At 38.9% G+C, this 18,645-nt stretch overlaps 1 protein-coding gene across 1 annotated transcript in view; it reads left to right on the plus strand.

Annotated features, from left to right (window-relative positions):
• The window catches only part of LOC149201187 (NADPH:adrenodoxin oxidoreductase, mitochondrial-like), a 174,039-nt gene that overhangs the window by 30,975 nt on the left and 124,419 nt on the right, over positions 1 to 18,645 (plus strand). Inside the window, exons 3-5 of the mRNA XM_089401219.1 lie at positions 17,399 to 17,512; positions 17,650 to 17,703; positions 17,843 to 17,959. Coding sequence (XP_089257345.1) covers positions 17,399 to 17,512; positions 17,650 to 17,703; positions 17,843 to 17,959 — 285 coding nt within the window. The remainder of the gene's footprint in view (positions 1 to 17,398; positions 17,513 to 17,649; positions 17,704 to 17,842; positions 17,960 to 18,645) is intronic.

An 18,645-nucleotide genomic window follows, 5' to 3' on the forward strand; every position in this document is an offset into this window, starting at 1 on the left:
TTATTTCATTTTTTAAATTTTAATTTTTTATTTATTTATTTATTTATTTTATTTCATTTTTTAAATGGATCATCGAACTAAACCTTTGGAAACATCACCTAGGACCTAGGACTTAGGACTCACGAGGGGATTTAAAACATTTTTCGACCCTCAAGACACATTACATCATGACTTTTACAACTTACATCTCAAGGGGACAAGCCCACTTAACACAGACCCTCATAAATCACCCAGTTCTGCGACACAACTATAATCTAGCAGATTAACACACTAGGATTCTCCTAAAGTTCTAATGACAAAATCCATCCCGGCTTTGTGGTCAGGTTTGAAGGAAAACTCTGCCGATCCATGGATCGGTGAGACGAAAAACCTTCCGGGACATAGATTATCATAGAAAGTTAGGTCCACCTAGGCAATTTTACATACATGACTCTGATCTGCTTAGATTATTTACAATTCATACATGCAGACTAGGTTTACAATTGAAATGATCAAGCTGCTGATGACTGCTGGATGGCACGGACACGCTGATCAGGTGCTGCCCTTTTCTTGCAAAGAAAAAGGAGGTGTACTGCATGGGTAGTTGACCGGTAGAGGTCAACAGATTGTTCTAGGGTGCAGCACTGACAAACTTCAAACACTCACGAAGAGTACTGTAGCATATCCCTTTTGGTTGAGCATCAATGACGCTGCAATGTACTTTTCATTGCCTGCTCCTACAATTTTAGATAGGGCACAAGAAGAAGTCATGTAATCTTACACACTGTTAGACAACTCAGCCCTTCAAGGGTAGCAATCCACCTAGGAGAGTCTCTCCTAATCCACGCTGCCTCTTGAAGTCAATATATACTGCAGTGCTACCTCAGAACAACCTTAGCTGCTTGCTATGGCTCACAGCCTAGCAAAGCAGCTAGATGAAGCTATAGATTCTTCCAACAGGCCTAAATAAATCCTTAATTCATTCCCAGACATAACCTTGTTACAATGCTGTCACCTACAACAATTCAAGCTGCGTTTAGGGCCCCTTTAGCAGTGGCTTAGAGTTTCCTTTAACTGCGACTTGAGGCCTCTCTGATGACTGCGTTATTAGGGCCTCTTTCTAGCTATGAATTAGAACCATACTTACTGTGGAAAGGCCTCTTCTGGACAACGTACAAACTCTCTTGATTGCGGCTAGGAGACCGCTTTTGCTATGGATATGTGCTACACCTTTCAATGAATTAGGGTAGCGTATGGGAGTTTAATTGTTGCGGAATTAGGGCCCTCATGAACTGTGAATAGAGCCTCTTCCTAGCTGTGGATTAAGCCTTCTTTGACAGTGAATAATAGTCTTCCCTTTGACTGCGGCTAGGGCTAGTTATGACAGCAGCTAGGGCTAGATATGATAGCGGTTATGTCTCCTTGTTTGGACTGCGGATTAGGGGTCCTTTTAGGCTGCGTATAGAATTCTCTTTGACCATGTCTAGGGCTAGAGCTCCCCTCTAGGACTATAGCTAGATCCTTCTTTTCACCTGCGGCTAGGTCATGGCTAGATCTCCTCTAAGACATCGTATAGGCTTCCTCCATCAACTGCGTCTAGGGCTTCTCCCTTTTTGATCTCTCTAGCCACCAAACCCAAATGAGTGGAGAGAGATCTTAGGAGTGTGTGTGTGAAATGACTTAAAGGCCATCACTATTTATAGTGCAACGTTGAGATTGAGTTGGGGTAATTTAGTTGTTGGCTGACCTTGACAAATTGTTAAGTAACACAAATAAATTTATATCTCCATGAATACATGTCAGAATCGATGATCTTTAGATCAATCCTAAACCTCTCGATGAGAGGAATCCAAGAAAAATATTAGTTGCCATAAATAAGACGACCCACATGGAGTTTGGCCCTAGTTGCCAATTTTAATAGGCTTCTTTACTTACTTTTGGATACCTTGTAGGCCTAGGTATACATCTGAAAGAGGCTATTCATGCTGCTGCCTTAAACTGCTGTTAAACCCTTCCTGCACCTCGCACGTGTGACTATTTCTAGCCCTAGAAACAGTCCTGTCTTCTTCGATCTTAGTCCTTCTTCCTTTGTATATGAGGGCTTCTTCTTCGCTTGTAGAGAGAGGCCTAGTAGCCCTTGTTTACACCCACAACAGTGAGATATGTTGACTTATTCTTTTCGGCTGTTATGGCTGCAGTCAAGCCTTCTTTGACCTCACATGTGTGCTGATATTGCTTCAGAAATGGCTTCCTTCACTTCATTGTTTTGCCTCCTTATCTTCGCTGTCCTTGTTACCTTTTTTTTTTGCCCTTATCTTTGTGCTTTTTACCCTTCTAGTGTATGCGGATTTCAGAGATATATTGATGTCTTTTTGAGGAGTGGACAACCTCTATAAATAGAGATCTGTCCCTCCCTTTCCGGTCGACATGACTATCATTTAGGCCGACTTGCACTTTGTACTATAAATTGACTTTTATTCATCGTTTTGCTGCTTGTAGACTTCGTTGGTGCTAGGAGCGGATTTGACCATGCTTGGAGGTGTTCCCTTGACCTTGTATGATGTCATACATGATGTAACATGCCCTCAAAGGTTCTTATCATAATTACATTTTGACTTTGACTCTATAGAAGCACTTCAAAATGTGCTTGACCTATTTTCAATGAGCAAGAAATTCATTGACAAATAATACAAAAATAATTTCTCTTTTCTTGAATAAGTACAAATATCAAAATTATATTTATGAAGAACGAACCTAGTTCCATTTCCTTCAACACTCCCTCTTAACTAGGGAGATATTTGTACAACATTACGAGGTGTTTGGCAATTTTCAATCTTGAATAATTCACTTAAGAGAAACCGGATTAGTAATCCATTTGTCATAGCATCATATTCATCAGCATTGTCATAGTGTAAAGCCTTGACTAACAACTCCATCTCTTTACGAGACCATGAGCTACAATGCTGGCAAGACCAATGATTTATAGACACCTTCATCATTGTCTCTCAAGGTACATACCCACCCGGGTGTTCTCGAGTATGACCTTCTAGGACTATTCTTATCTTGGGTTCCCAGCTCTCAAAGAATATCGGTCCTCTTGCCTACTCTTGTCTTGGATTGCCTATAGATCCTCAAAGAGTATTGGATGCCAGATGATTACCTAATCCTCCTATTCTTTCTTCCCAAGTGAAGACAAGAATGTTGTGTCTATTTTTTGTCTACATTTCCATTCATGGCCTTCATCTAGACTTACGGCTGTTAGTCCTGGTCTAGTGTATGACCCATGAAATGGAAAACACAATTGTCACTCCTTTGTATCATGGGCGATTCAAAACTTTCTCTTGATTAGGGACCTATCAGAGCTCCCTCTTAACTGGGGATTCTTTCCTTCATCAGTAGCTTCTTCTTCGTGGGTCCTTCAGCTTGCTTGATCTCCTTCCTTTATTGATGTCATGAAGTCTTCGATCGAACTTCTTCTCGGTAGGGCACCATCCATCGATCACTTTCCTTCTTGGTTTGTCATGTCATTGCTTCGTGGAAAGTGACTATCAGGTTCTTCTTGTCATCTTGGCTACTCCTTTGTCATTTTGTCCATGCTACAGAATGCTCTCCTCATGGATGCTCCATCGTACTTGCTAGGTTATATGCTTTGACCTAGTAGTCCATCATGACTTCATCCTGATATTGCTTCAACATTGCTTTTCCTTTTGTTGGATGGCTTCTTCATCACGACATCTTCATAGAGTAGAATCAGTTATCTGCACCTTTTATATCTCCAAGGCCTTCAAAGGTGTCAAGGGTCCTTTCTTCTTTTATCAGAGTTATCTTGCCTTCTTTCCAGAGATATCTTTTCAAGGAATTTTGTCAGATAGTGATCCTTGGTGATCATGGTGTTCTTCACATGCTTGATCTCTTTCTTCATTTGCTTATTCCTCAGATAGATAGGTCAACCATCTAATGCTTCTTGCGAGAGAATTCCTTCATTGCTTGCTTCCTGGACTTGTTAGCATTTCTTCTTGCTTCTTAGTCAACAATTTTGATGCTCCTTATGTGAGCATATTCTTTTGTTGACCTTCATTGCATTGTAGTGCATGCGTTCAAGCATGTCCTTGGTGAAAGAGATTATTTCATGCTTGATCATATTATACCCATGACTCAATAATATACAGATGATAACATGACTAAAACTTTGATGCATACATACCTCATCTTGATTCTCCTCTGATCATCCTTGCTTCATTTGATTGACCTTGGTGTGGTCCTTCTTGCTTCATCTTAGCTTCCCTGCATATCATCCCTTTTCTTGAATCCCATGAATGGGATTCCAATGAGACATCTGCCTTGGTTCATGAACCTTCTTTTGAAGATTCCATCATAGGATCTTAAAGATCCTTGTCTTGCAAATGTTTCCTTTCTTTTGATGAAGTAGGTCTTCTAAGATTCTTATCATGATCAATTTTTCTTTCATCATGTATGAGGTCCTATACTAGGTATGCTTCTTCTACATGAATGTCTTGAGCTATATCTGCCATGCTCCTATATTCTAGAAGATATTTCTACTTATGCATTTTTGTTCTTCTCATAAATGCTACATCTACATGAGTGTCTAGAACTCTATGTACATCATGCTGCTAGATTCTAGAGGGTGTTTCTAGCAATGCAATTTTAATTTATTCCTACATGCTCCTATTCTACTCAAAACTTTGAAAGAAGTCTAGAAGTAAAGAGTTTGACCTAGTCATAGTAGAGATCCGGAGGATCTTCCTTCTTTTGCTTCTTTCCTTCTTCTTTCATCTCTTGAGTTATGTGAGCTTCTTCCCTCTTCCTTTTGTTATTGTTGTCCTTCTTAAGCTTAGGACAATTCCTTTTGTAGTGTCCATATTCTTGGCATCCAAAACATTGGATTTTGGACATGTCTTTGTTGTTTGTTCTTCGTGGACCAAACTTGCCAAATTTACCCTTTCTTTTGGCCATGGTAGCAAATGCTTGCTCCTTTGATCCCACATCTTCTTTTGCCTTAAGTCTGGTTTCCTCTGTCCTGCATAGAGACCACATTTCATTGAGTGGTTGCTCCTTCTTGGCATAAATGCTAGATGTGAAGTTTCCCCACTCCTCATGTAGAGCATTGAGTACAACAATTGTCATCTCTCTGTTAGACATGACTTCCCCAAGCTCTTGAAGTTGATCTCTCATTTAAGAGATTTTCATGAAGTAGGGAGCTATTCCTTCCTTTGTTATATTCATCTTGTATAGTTCATTCCTCAAAGATATTACTTCTTCGGTGGTGGATACCGAGAATAGCTCTACTAGCTTATCATAAATTACTTTCAATGTCTCAAACTTGGAGACATAGGGAATGAGAGAGCCTTTGATTGATTCTATCAGAATCCTTTGAGCTCTTGTCTCATCCTTATTGTACTTGGCTAAGGCTTGAGTCTTCTCCTTAACAGGGATAGTGATATTCCCTTTGACATGCTCTAGGAGTTCATTTTCTTTGAGAAGTAGATCAATCCTCTTCTTCCATGCAAGAAAGTTATTGCTACCTACTAATTTATTGCTTTCCTTGCAAAAAGACATTGATATATATTCAGAAGGGGACATGTACTTGATAGATTTTGAGATGTAATGGAATTGCTTCCTCCTTGAAGGCTTGGTGACTTGTCTTCCCTGGATCTTGATGCTCTTCAAGTTGCCTTCTTCAGGTGGACTTGCTTGATGATGAGATTTTCTTAATGATTTGTAGCTTGATGTAGGTCCTGCTCCAATCTTCTCTTCTTTGTAGGTGCCTTTATGTAAGGCTCTTCTTCTAGCTTTGTAGACCTCCTTGGTGAATGATGGATTGTAGACCCTTCTTGTCCTTGAAGTGATTGAGACTTCTAGGCTTGATGCTTCAACTTTGTAAATGTTTCTCCTTGATGAGTGTTCTTGAGTTACCCTTTCCTTGATGTGTCACCTTAGCTCCGATACCATGTTAAAGAATCTAGGGCAAAGTAGCATTGTGATGATTCTCTGTTACTTGATAACAATTTGTGAAGTCTTTTCACTTTTCCTATTTGCTTATTCTTCTTCTTATTCTTATTAGTGCATATATGTGTGTTTCATCAAACTGCTACCAAAACAAAATAACAAGAACATAAAATTTGGCTCTCTGCCAGCGAAATTTGACAAACCCTCTCCACTCTTGAGAGGAAAACCCTTGGTAAGTATTCTCTTATTGAAGCTTCTTATTTGAACAACTGCCAAACCCTAGACCCTTGACTAGGATATCCTCCAAGCATAAGTCAAATCCTTCCTCTTTCTGCATTGTCACTTCAGCGCATCTTCCGACACTTTGTCTTCCAACACTTTGTCTTCTAGGTTAGGAAACCCTAGAATATTAGGACTTCTTTACTTTTTTATAGATAGAGGCTTCTTTGCTTACCTTTGGATACCTTGTAGGCCTAGGTATACATCTGAATGAGGCTATTCATGCTGTTGCCTTAAACTGCTGTTAAACTCTTCCTGCACCTTGCACGTGTCACTGTTTCTAGCCCTAGAAACAGTGCTATCTTCTTCGATCTTGGTCCTTCTTCCTTCGTATATGAGGGCTTCTTTTGTAGAGAGAGGCCTAGTAGACCTTGTTTACACCCAAAACAGTGAGATATGTTGACTTATTCTTTTCGACTGTTATGGTTGCAGTTAAGCCTTCTTTGACCTCGCACGTGTCGTTGATACTGCTTCAGAAATGGCTTCCTTCACTTCGCTGTTTTGCCTCCTTATCTTTGCTGTCCTTGTTACCTTTTTTCTGCCCTTAACTTCGTCCTTTTTACCTTTCTAGTGTATGCAGATTTCAGAGATAGATTGATGTCCTTTTGAGGAGTGGACAACCTCTATATATAGAGGTTTGTCCCTCCCTTTCCAGCCAACATGACTGTCATTTAGGCCGACTTGCAGTTTGTACTATAATTTGATTTTTATTCATTGTTTTGCTGCTTGTAGACTTCATTGGTGCTAGGAGAGGATTTGACCATGCTTGGAGGTGTTCCCTTGACCTTGTATGATGTCATACATGCCCTCAAAGGGTCTTATCATAATTACATTTTGACTTTGACTCTATAGAAGCACTTCAAAATGTGCTTGACCTATTTTCAATGAGCAAGAAACTCATTGACAAACAATACAAAAATAATTTCTCTTTTCTTGAATAAGTACAAATATCAAAATTACATTTACGAAGACCAAACCTAGTTACATTTCCTTCAACAAAAAGGGGAGAGCTAATGGCTCATGGATGGCTCAAATATACTCCCAGGGTCATAAGGAAGGTAAGAGGAAGTGCAACCCTTGTCGATGTCATCATCAGTATCATAAGTGAGGCCCTTGTTATAATGATAGTTAATTGCTTCCAACAACCCTCCTTCTTGTAGGGGAAAATAACAAACCTCCCTTTGAAGGTTATCGATAGGTATATCATTATGAGTAATATCTAGAAATGGAAGACCAACCTCAACCCCATCCTCTTTATCGGTATTGTTGACCACTACATGTCAATGACCCATAACAGTACACCCCCTTTTTTCGCAAAAGGGATAGCGCATGATTGATGTGTCCGTGCCGTTCAACTATCATCATCAACCTGATCATCATGTTATATTGTAAACCCTTTCTGCATGTGTAAATTGTAAATAATCTCAGCAGATCCGTGTCGTGTATGTAATTGCCTAGGTAAACCTATTTTTCTGGTGACGATCTACATTCCAGGAGGTTTTTTGTCTCTCCAATCCATTCTCGGATGGTCGACAGAATTTTCCTTCAGCCTTACCCCAAAGCCAGAGTGGATTTTGTCACTGGGATCTTAGGAGAGTCCTAGTGTTCTAGATCGAGTTTATGTAAAAGTGATTGGGAATAATCCTAGCTATTTGGTTAGGTTATTTTATTACAAATTGCTTGATCTGCTAGACTATATTTGTGTCACAAAACTGGGTGGTCTGTGAAGGTCTTTTGCAAATGGGTTTTCCCCCTTGAGATGTAAAAAATGTAAAAATGATGATGGAAAGTGTCTTGAGGGTTAGAAAAATAATTTATCCCCTCATAGGTTAATTAATTAAATTTTCTGGCCAAAATTAATTAAAATCCTTAGCCAGAAATTTAATTAATTATAGGTCCTAGGTAAATTTAAATTTTCCAAAGGCAAAATTCGTGGGTCCTTTAACAATTAAATTTTAAGAGGTTCAGGGACTAAGGTTAATTGATTATTTTGCTAAATTTTAAGCTTTTGGTCCTTGGGGTTAAGTCAAAGTCAAAATTTTGAGGAAATTAATTCAAAAATTTATTTTTTGAATTAACTAAATTGCATTTAATTGAAAAATTCGAAATTTCCTCAATAATTAAAATTTTGATGGATGAGATTAAAAGAAATTTTGATCTTCATCAACAGTGGAGATTACTTTGACAAGGATCACTCGAACTAGCCGTTGGAAGATTTATCTTTAAATAGAAGGTCAGTTGTCAGTGGAAATCATCCGATCTCTGGATCGTGTACTAAGCTGTCAAGCTCTCTTGTATACTTTTTTGAATTAATGCAAAAGTCTTTGGGGTTTCAACGCGCTGTAGTGTTCCTCTTCATGAATTTATGGTAACATTGTTTTAATTTCTGCTTAATATTATGTGAGAACTATCAATCAATAACTCTCTTAGAATAATCTAAATACAGGTATCTTATTTAGTTTGTTGGATCTAAGGTAACATTTTTAATTTTGATTGAAGTAGCAGGTATCTCTATTTCTTCATAATTTTATTGTTGTTCTATTTCTCTACTTGATTTGATGGTTGATCTAGTGTTTGCAGAAGATTTCTCAAGTTCTCATTGAGCGTTTGGGGATAGTCCTTGGTTGGATCAGCCAACTCTCAACACATATTTTCTGAAGAGTCTACTTCATATAAGCCTCAGGATTTATCTAACGATAATCTTTTTTTTGCAGGGTGTTTTTGGGCTAGTACCTCTATAAAATTTTAAAATATTTTAAATATTTTATGGAAATTTTGATAGATTTGGCCTTAGATTATCAGATCTGGGAGCGGAGTTGGACTCATACTCCTCAGATCTGATAGATTTGTAAAATATTTGTATAAATTTGTTATTTAATTGTGTAGATCTGAAATTTTGTAACATAATATTTTATTTATTTATTTATTCAGTAAAGACTAATTCTATTAAGGGGAAATAAAAATAATATTACAAGGAGGTTGAAACCTCAGATGGGAGCAACTTCTTGCCTTTAGCTCATCAAAACTGTCCCAAGATTGGGAGAACTAGTTACAGGATGCCAAAAACCATACATGGGGACCTGAATATAGCGATAAGACCAGAAAGAAGATATGGGGTAACCCCCTGTGAAGCTGTCGATCCTTACAACAAAAGACAGAAAAACTATCCAAATCTGCCGAACCATAGAACCAAAACAGATAGACACTACCAAAACCATAGAACCCAGACAAAGTGACAAGGTGAACCAAAATAAAATGCTGTCGGAGCATACAGGGGGCCAGGAGGCTTCACATGACCACGTCCTGGTCCGGAAATTCCTCCACAACAGGGCATGCATTGCAAAACCAAAACTCACCAGCCTTTGCCTCGTCATCAACACCGCTGCCACCTGGATGATCCGACGAACGACGGTTGCCGCTAGAACTACCTGCAATGTCAACAGAGGCCCCATGTGAGTTGCCACCTGGTGGCTGGGCGTCATCAGGAGCATTACCCTCGACATGCAGATCACTGCGTATGATTACGTTGCCTTCGTCTTCCATATTCTGCTCGCTGTCGTGGCCGCCCTGAGAATGCATCGCCGAGGTGTGCTCTGTAACATTAGGCTGAGCCTCTTCCTCTGAGAAGATGATGGTAATGCTGGCTGAGATAATAGGCTTGTTGAGGCTGCTTTGAAACTTAAAATGGGTGGTCTGGAAAGAATTATGCGGGAAAGGTTTGTGGGCAGTGCTGGGCTGAGGCATATTTGCTTGAGATGAGGTCGGGGAGGCAGGAGTCGGAGGCCTATCAACCGAATGAACAGTCTGAGAACGCCCACAACCACCATGACTTCCACCATTACGGCTTCGCATGCGATGGCAAACCATGGTCAGGCTACGAAGGGGGAACGAAGCAGAGCAGGTAACTGAGGATGGGCTACGAGACAGATTGAAGGGAAACCGAGCAAAATTCAGAGAGCAGAGTTGGGCCTGAGAAAAGGAAAGCTTAATTCCAACAGCAGAGGCCCCCCAGAGCCCAACGCAGATGGTTGCATCCGTTCTGCTGCAGAAATTATTGATCTGAAGCGAGCAATGGTAAGAGGGCAAGGAGAATATAATGGAGAGGAGAAGCAAATGCGCCATAAATAAAACCGATGGAGTCTTGTCTCGACTAGAGTGAACAATTAAGTCGAAAAGCAGGCGGACCTGCTGTCTCCTTGTGTGAACTTGCATGAGCCTTGAATGAGCTTGGAGGAATGTGCAAACCTGCCACGGGCAAGGCCGAACGCCGATGCTGTTGTAAACCTCCATTAATAAGCATTTAATTCACCCGCATCCGGGTCATAATTTTGAATTTTAACACTCGGGATTTTTGGATTTTCTTTATTTTTGTACAGATTGGGTATTGGGTTTTTCTCTTTTCACTTGTGCAGAAATAGATCTGAGAAATCAGCCATGAAAATATTTAGATCTGAGCTAGATCTAGATCCTGGAGGGAAAGATCTAGGCTCAAAGATTGTTTGCAGGAATAGATCTGAGAAATCAGCCAAGAAAATTTTCAGATCTGAGTTAGATCTAGACCCTGGAGGGCAAGATCTAGGCTCAAAGACTGTTTGCAGGAATAGATCTGAGAAATCAGCTAAGTAAATCTTCAGATCTAAGCTAGATCTAGACCCTGGAGAGCAAGATCTGGGCTCAAAGATTGTTTGCAGGAATAGATTTGAGAAATCAACCAAGTAAATCTTTAGATCTGAGATTTTTCAAGCAGATCTAGGGGTTTTGAGACAGATCTAGGCCTTGGAGGGCAATATCTTATCCCAAATCTTTTTACAAAGCCAACCATTAAAGATTTTGTAATAAATCTGAAGATCTGAAACAAAATAATTTTTTTTCAGAACAAAGGTTTCAAGTTTTGGGGCTCCTAAGCCCAGATCTGCCTTCTCCTAGCCCAACGCTAGTTCTATTGGGCCTAGTGCTAGCTCTCATTGGCCCTAGATTCCCTTGCTCCATTTTTGATTTGAATATTTGATTTTCTGAAGCTAATCATTGGTGGGTTTTGCAGAAAATTTGGTAAAAAATTGTGTTTCAGATATTGAATTTTTTTTTGGCAACTTGGGCAAGTGATCTTCAAGGCCTAGGGCCTAAGGGTTTGATCTCTAAACCACCTTTTTCCTCACTATTTGCTACAATAGTCATATACCTTTCTAATAGTGGTGAAAAACACATCTAAGTGGTTTGAAATTAACTAAAAAATTGCTAAATACATTAATAAGTCGTTTATGTTTGATGTGTATCAAGTATTTGACCTAGATCTACATTTTGGGTCACTGTTATCTCTGAATAATTCTGTTTCTGAAGTCTGAAATATAACAGTGGAAAAATTTCATGTGGGTTAGCCTAAAATCAGTTCCTAAGTTGTCTAATACATTAAGGAATTAATTTCTTGAGTTGGGTATTCATCATTAGGCTTATGTCATGTTTTAATTGCTGGCTATAATAAGTATATTAGATCTGATATAATACCGGAAATCACATCATAACACACTGAAAATTTTTGATAATTCATGTGGGCAAGTTTGGAAAAATTTCGGTAAATTTTTGGCATAAAGATATTATTGATAGCTTACTGTTTTCATTGTTATATTGCTGCTGTCATAAAGTTTTTCTTACTGCTGTCCTAAAAATTAATTTCTGAAAATTAAGTACTCTGTCATGGAATTGTGATAAAATGCATATCCTCTGTTTCATAAACTGAGTATTTTTTTTGAGCATCTGTTGACATTGATATCGAGTTGCAAAGTTGTTTTTGTTCTCTTTGAGCTAAATTGTATCAAGAAGATTTGAAATAAGTTGGTGTTTTAACTATAGTATCTTCAAGAGGCTATTTTCTAAGTCTTCATCTAAAAAAAGGCAAGCATTTCATTTGGGTAATTGAGGGCTTTTGCGGCATAAGTGTTTTCCTATTCTCGAGTCTAACTTCATCTCATCTTCCGGTGCATTTGCATATAAGTTAACTTTGCATAGATAAAATTTACTTCCAAGCATAAGCTTGGTCGATAGACAGATAGATCTTCATTCGTCTTTTCTTGAGAAACTTGTTTTAATAGTACTTAAAACGGTGACCTTGCAGTTGTCAGAGCCACAGTTCTCTGCAGCACCGGAGGCACCAAGTATGTTAGAATTTTAGGAGAAGTATCGTTAATCACACCTTAGTGTGCTTCCCCTGATCTTCTCTCTGCCAATTACTACGAAATCAGGCTCAACACAGAAAGGATTGAAGGGTTCACATTTAAATAGGCATTTAACTAAAATTAACCAAGATTCTTGCATCTCACATTAGTTTTAGGATCTGCATTTCATATAAAATAGTCATTCATCTAAGCAGTAGTTGCTAATCGATTACTTGGTCTTAATTTCCCTAGCAAGATCGTTGACTCCATAAGGCACTGGTATCAATTGTTTAAAATCTAATCAAATCCTATAAGTCTTGCTAAATCTTAATCAAGTACTTGATTGCTTCACTGTGTCTCCCGAACTAGTTGGTTCCTAACTAGTTCTTCTTCATTCCACTTTTCCATAGGGTCTGCCCCCCTTAGCCTGCTGTAGGGAGATAGCTTGAATGGAGAGATTGGGGATCAGGGTGATAGCCCCCGATCTGAGCCATTGTCACGGTGCCTAGACATTCTGTGCGACAACAGGTATCATAAAGAGGATCGTTGTCAAATTGATTACCAATGATCTCCCATTTCCCTTCGTTAATACACAAGTAATCTCCAATATCAATTTTCAAGGGATCAATGGGATCGCCTTTCCCAAGATCCTCAAATACAACATGATTAGGAATGATATTCTCAAAAGAGGTAGGGCTAGCCTCAACTTTGCTTTCTTGGATCAAAGGTTCTACAAGGCTTCCTTCCTCATTACTATTGATTCCCAAACTTGCAATAGACATTTCCTCAATATCCTCCTTGTATTCTTGGCTTCCATCCCATTTTTTTCAGGAAGGTATCTTCAAACTGTTCAAAATTAATAATGCTTCCTGGAGGGAGACTAGTATACCAATCTCTAACTTTCCCTTCAAATGATAAAGTGAATAACATCATTTTTATGTCATCATCATCGATCCCTCGAGGACCTAGTGCCATGAAGAAGTCATCTATATGATCATGAGCATTTTGATTGGAAACTCCTTTGAACTTAGGTAACCATTCATGATATTTCTCAGGCAATTTGTCAGGGGTACCATAAAATTCATCGGAGTTTATAGGTTCAAATGAAATGTGTTCTAGATCATCCATCTTTCTTTTTGGTATGGGATGTTAACATTAATGGGAGTCGCTAGGGTGAATTCAAAGGTGCCTTGAGAGATGCTTGCTTCACTGTACAAGCATTAACTTTGAAGTTCAATGAAGAACTAGGGCATTCTCAAAGGCATATTCTTGAGGGCACACAATGGCAAGGTCACTTAGGGCTAGGAATGATATGCCATATAAATACACATCAAGGCAACCTCATTTGGATATCATCATCACACATCTTCTATTAACCTGTTGGTCCAAACTATGGCAAGGTCACTTAGGGCCAAGAATGATATGCCATATAAATACACATCAAGGCAACCTCATTTGGACATCATTATCACACATCTTCTATTAATCTGTTGGTTCGTACAAGTTTGAAATTGCAGGTCTATCTTTACACATGCGAAGAAGAGGAAGGATTTTATTGTTGACTGGAATTATCTTCAATTTTGGGATGTTGACCAACGTTGACTTGTTGATCTTGGAGCTTGTTTGACTTCGTTTGACTTGGGGAATTTCTCTATTTTGGAAGGCCGAGTTGTTTGACAAAGAGAGTGAGGCTTTCTGGGCTACTATGACTGTTGACTTGGACCATAGAAATCTAAACTTGACCATAGGGATTCTCTCTCCTCTTACCGAGCTGTTTTGGGACTATTTTGCTTGACTTTGACCAGCAAAGGAGGCCGGGTTCCTAGACTATTGACCGAGCTCTTTTGGAGGTAGTTTGACCATTGGCTTGTGGAGTGGTTAGGGCATCTTTGCCTATTGTTGACTTTGACAAAAAATTGTAGACTTTGGCTTTGGATCAAATTTGACTTTTGGGCTCATCTTTCCTTGGATATTGGTTAGTTGATTTGGATAGTCAAAGCTATTGACCTTTGACTATTATGTTGATGAATTGGAACATTGTATCTCTCTGTTGAACATTTGATGACAATCTAATAGAAGAAAAATTTGGACAGGGTTTCCCCCTTGTGGGGTTTTTCCCTGGTCTTTGTCCAGATATCGTGTCTGTTGTCATTGCTCTTGGTTGTTTTCTATTGTGCATGGAATTTACCGTTCTATCTACAACTGCTCATTGTCATTGAAAGATTAAATTTGTTTGAAAGTGATCGCTAATTGAAGAAAGAATTGGGCTAAGTGATTGTGTTGGCATAGAACGTTGGAAAATTAACATGGTGCTCATAGCCAAGATGTCATCCTCAGGAAACTTGTCCTTCCCTGCTTGATCAGCTGGTTTAGTAACTTTTTCCAAAACAATACCCAAGACTTTATTCCTTGCAAGCACTAGGTCAATTCTAGTCTTCCATGCCTTGTAATTTGTAGCTCCTTCAAGCTTGTTCTCTGTCTTCACAATCAAAACAAAAGATTTAGAATTCCAATGCTCTTCAAGGTGATCTCAATGCCTTCTCCCTTCACCAAAGCTCTGATACCATGTTGATTTTCTAGTGCAGTCAAGACTCAAGACTAGTACAATTTTTCTAACTGATAACTACTTCCAATGATACAATTAGACTTCTTTAGAGCATTCCAATTATTAAGCAGTTATACATGAAATTTTTTATCTATTAACTTCTTCAATAGAGCAATAGAGACCACAGTAAACAATGAAACAAAAGACACCAAAATTTAGGTCAATGACAAGGCAAAACCCACAAGGGGAAAACCCATGAATCTTTCCTTATGAGAGAGATACTTCAATTCATCAAAATGTACATCAGAATATTCCAATCAAAATTCCAAACTTCCGATCTCATTAAATGCCAAGTCAAACCAGTCAAAGTCTAGAACGGAGGGGCTGAATTTTGGCTTGAAGCAGCTGGTCAAAGGGCCAAAATTCGGCCTGCAATACCACAGTCAAATTTTGGTCAAAACACAGAAGTTGACCTGTGGTCAAGGAGCCAGAACAGGAGCAAAATTTCGGTCAAACAGAGTCAATGAAGCACTGAAAATCTCGGCCTCCAAAACCAGTCAAAATCTTAGTCAAACAGAAGCAAATAATCCCAAGTCAACGCTGGTCAAACAGAAGTCAAGAGAACTGGTCAATGCAGAAATATTCTTCTTCTTTTCTCCTTGGCACGTGTGGATAGATCTCCTTGCTTCAGATCAAATGGATGATGTGAGGAGGTGGCAAATGAGGTAAATCGATCTCCCATTTCTATGAATGCTAGGAGGAGGGTTTTGACCATAGGGTCAAACCCATTCAATGAGTGGGCTGATGTGAGCAAATGAGGCTGACTTGGTTAATGTAGAAATTCATGATTTCTCCTTTGATTTGCTAATGAAATACCAACAGTAGCTACCAATTTTCAACACTTTCTACAATGTATACTAAAAACCCCTTAGAAATATGATTGACCAAACCTAGTAAATGGAAACTTTAAAATAGAGCATAACACAAAAAAGGGCAGACAGCCAAAATGATGTCACAATAAGACATGAGTCAAGGGCTAAACACAAGGACACTAGTCAAAACCTTAATCTGAAACAGACATGCTTGAACCAAAAGATTGGGGAGAACCACAAATACAGCCAAATCACCCTAGAATGGAAATAGGGAGAAACAAAGAATGACAGGAACTATGCCTTCACACACTCTCAGGCAACATACAAGTGAGCAGCATGTCCCTGACTAAGATAATATGATACAAAAAGAAACACAGGAAAAAATGTGGCTGCTGTCACTGAAATTAGATCTGAGAAATGGCCCATCTGAAATTGCTAAGAGGTGTTAGGGAGCACTTCACCTTTTATGGCTGTCGTATTCTGGAAATACCTTTATGCAGAAGGGTGCCATCTTGTAAATAAGCCATCTGGCACCCAGCAAGTCTTTTGGGATTACCCAATGCACAAGCAGTGAACAAGTGCAGAAATACCAAGCAGTGAATAGCTTCACAGCCACCGAGCAGTGAATAACATGGGTTGACCTCTGCAAGCATAGCAGCAGGTTGGCCACTGTGACTGCCCATGCATATATACATGACAACACCTGCTGAAAACCCTAGAAACACACTATTCCAGTGGGGATCCTGGTTTAGATAATAAGCAACAATTGCAGAGGGTGATCTCTTGCTACCAAAATACTAGTTGCCATACCATACTCGTTTTAAAAAAATAATCCTAGGCCATGAACGACAGCTGCTTGGGCGCCTTTCTCAACTCACCAACACCAACCTCCCTGCTCTGCCTGGCCATTTGCAAGCATTCCTTTACTTGGAGGCAAAACTCTACTGGGGTGTGCGGTGGGGGATACAGGGGTGAGAGGGAGGTAGGTGCCTCTCCTTTTCCTTTTCAATTCATCTACCCCCATACAATGTTTTACATTTGTTTTATCATGCGTGTTTTCCTTTGTATGATGATGTTTTCGCCAACACTGGATCGTATTGATCACATTTGTTGGATTGTGGACATTCATATATTTGCTTTTTTTTTTGTTTCATGGTATAACACACATTCTATTGTCAGCATCACATGTCATTTTTTTCTTGGTTCCTTCTTCGATGCAATCCTACACTGATTCTGTTTTATAAAATAAAAGATCCTTATTTTTAAATTTTGGCTATTAAGAGTTTGGTAATGGTTACTTGGTTATTATTATTATTATTTAAATCAGCTGTGAATTAAATTTTTCTCTTACTGTTTCAAATTGATTATTCTATAGAGATTTTTTAGTGTCCTGCATGAATTTTCAACTGAAGTAGGCAATCATATTAATGTTAATATGACTAATTTATGGATTATACTATTATTTGGAGGATTTGGTGGAACCCTTCCCTTCATTTTTCTGGTTCTGCATTGAGGATAGGGCTAAAAGAAACAATGAATTTGAGTTATCAATATTTCATTTTTTTAGCTATTTTGATTTAACTGACTTCTTCATAAATATGTTGAAGGTTGTAGTCAACCAGTTTTCTCGAGTTGGTGCAAATGAACGGTGCTCCTTTTTTGGGAATGTATCCTTAGGAAAGGATATATCTCTGATGGATCTTCGCAAACTGTACCACGTGGTATTATTATCATTATTAACTGTCCAGATTTGATATGAAAATACAATTGTTTCGTCTCTGATTAGCACACTGATTATTGCCCTTCGCTCATTTTTTTGAGCTCAAACAAGTCTTTAAAATGTCATTGTGATTTGCAGGTTGTACTTGCATATGGGGCAGAAAGCGATAGAGAACTTGGTATTCCAGGAGAGGTATGTCCTTATGAAGTAAATCATTTCATCCTTAAATTTGGTGTTTTTATTTCACGGCACCAGTTATTTCATTTCCCTTATTTCTATTGTTTTATGGTTGAGGGTTCTCTAATCCATCAACTTCTTTTGACTGGCTCAGAATTTAGCTGGAATTCATTCTGCAAGAGAGTTTGTTTGGTGGTACAATGGTCATCCTGATTGCAGGTATTTTCCGGTGGATTTGCAGAGCACTGATACAGCAGTTGTCCTTGGTCAGGTGCCATTTCTAGTCCATCACAGGCTAATTACTTTGGTTTAATTTGAACGGGTTCTCAAACAATGCTATTCTCAAATATAAAGTAGAAAATAATGAATTTATCAGAACCTCGGCTTGAGTTTTTAATGCCAACAAATTCTGTATATTAGGGAGCTGAATGGCTAGCCAAAGCCATCAATGAACTCTGTATTAATTTTTTGGTTTCAGAGATTTGGCTACATATTGGTTGTTGGTCCTTCCTAATGAGAGCTTACTGTAAAGGCTGCCTGGCCTTTAGGAACAACTGACCTGCGTTGGTCCATTTTCTACTAGATTTACCTATGAATATTGTAGGTGTTTTCCCTACATACTGTATGAGAGGTAACCATGTGATTCTCATTACATGCTAGAGATTTCAATGAGGTTCACTCTGTTAGTGGCATGGCGTTCTAGTTCACACCTGATTGTGAGCACTTCAGATTGGTTTTTCAGAGCTTACATGTCAGAGATCTTATGGTGGTCGTCTTTTGGACAGTGGATATGCCCACCTTTGATGATTTCATGATGATGCTAGCATGGTTTAGTTGATTTGGCACAATGATGACTGTTGCTGCCTTAATCCACACGTGGGATTATTGTGGAGACTTTTTTTAACTCCACTTGGTGTGGCCTTGGGGGCAAGTCTCGAGTTGAGGCTGTCACTTAAT

This window comes from Pinus tabuliformis, chromosome 2_1, assembly GCF_031772625.1.
Source record: "Pinus tabuliformis cultivar Carrire ecotype Pingquan chromosome 2_1, CPIR1, whole genome shotgun sequence".
In the NCBI taxonomy this organism is placed as follows: Eukaryota; Viridiplantae; Streptophyta; class Pinopsida; order Pinales; family Pinaceae; genus Pinus; species Pinus tabuliformis.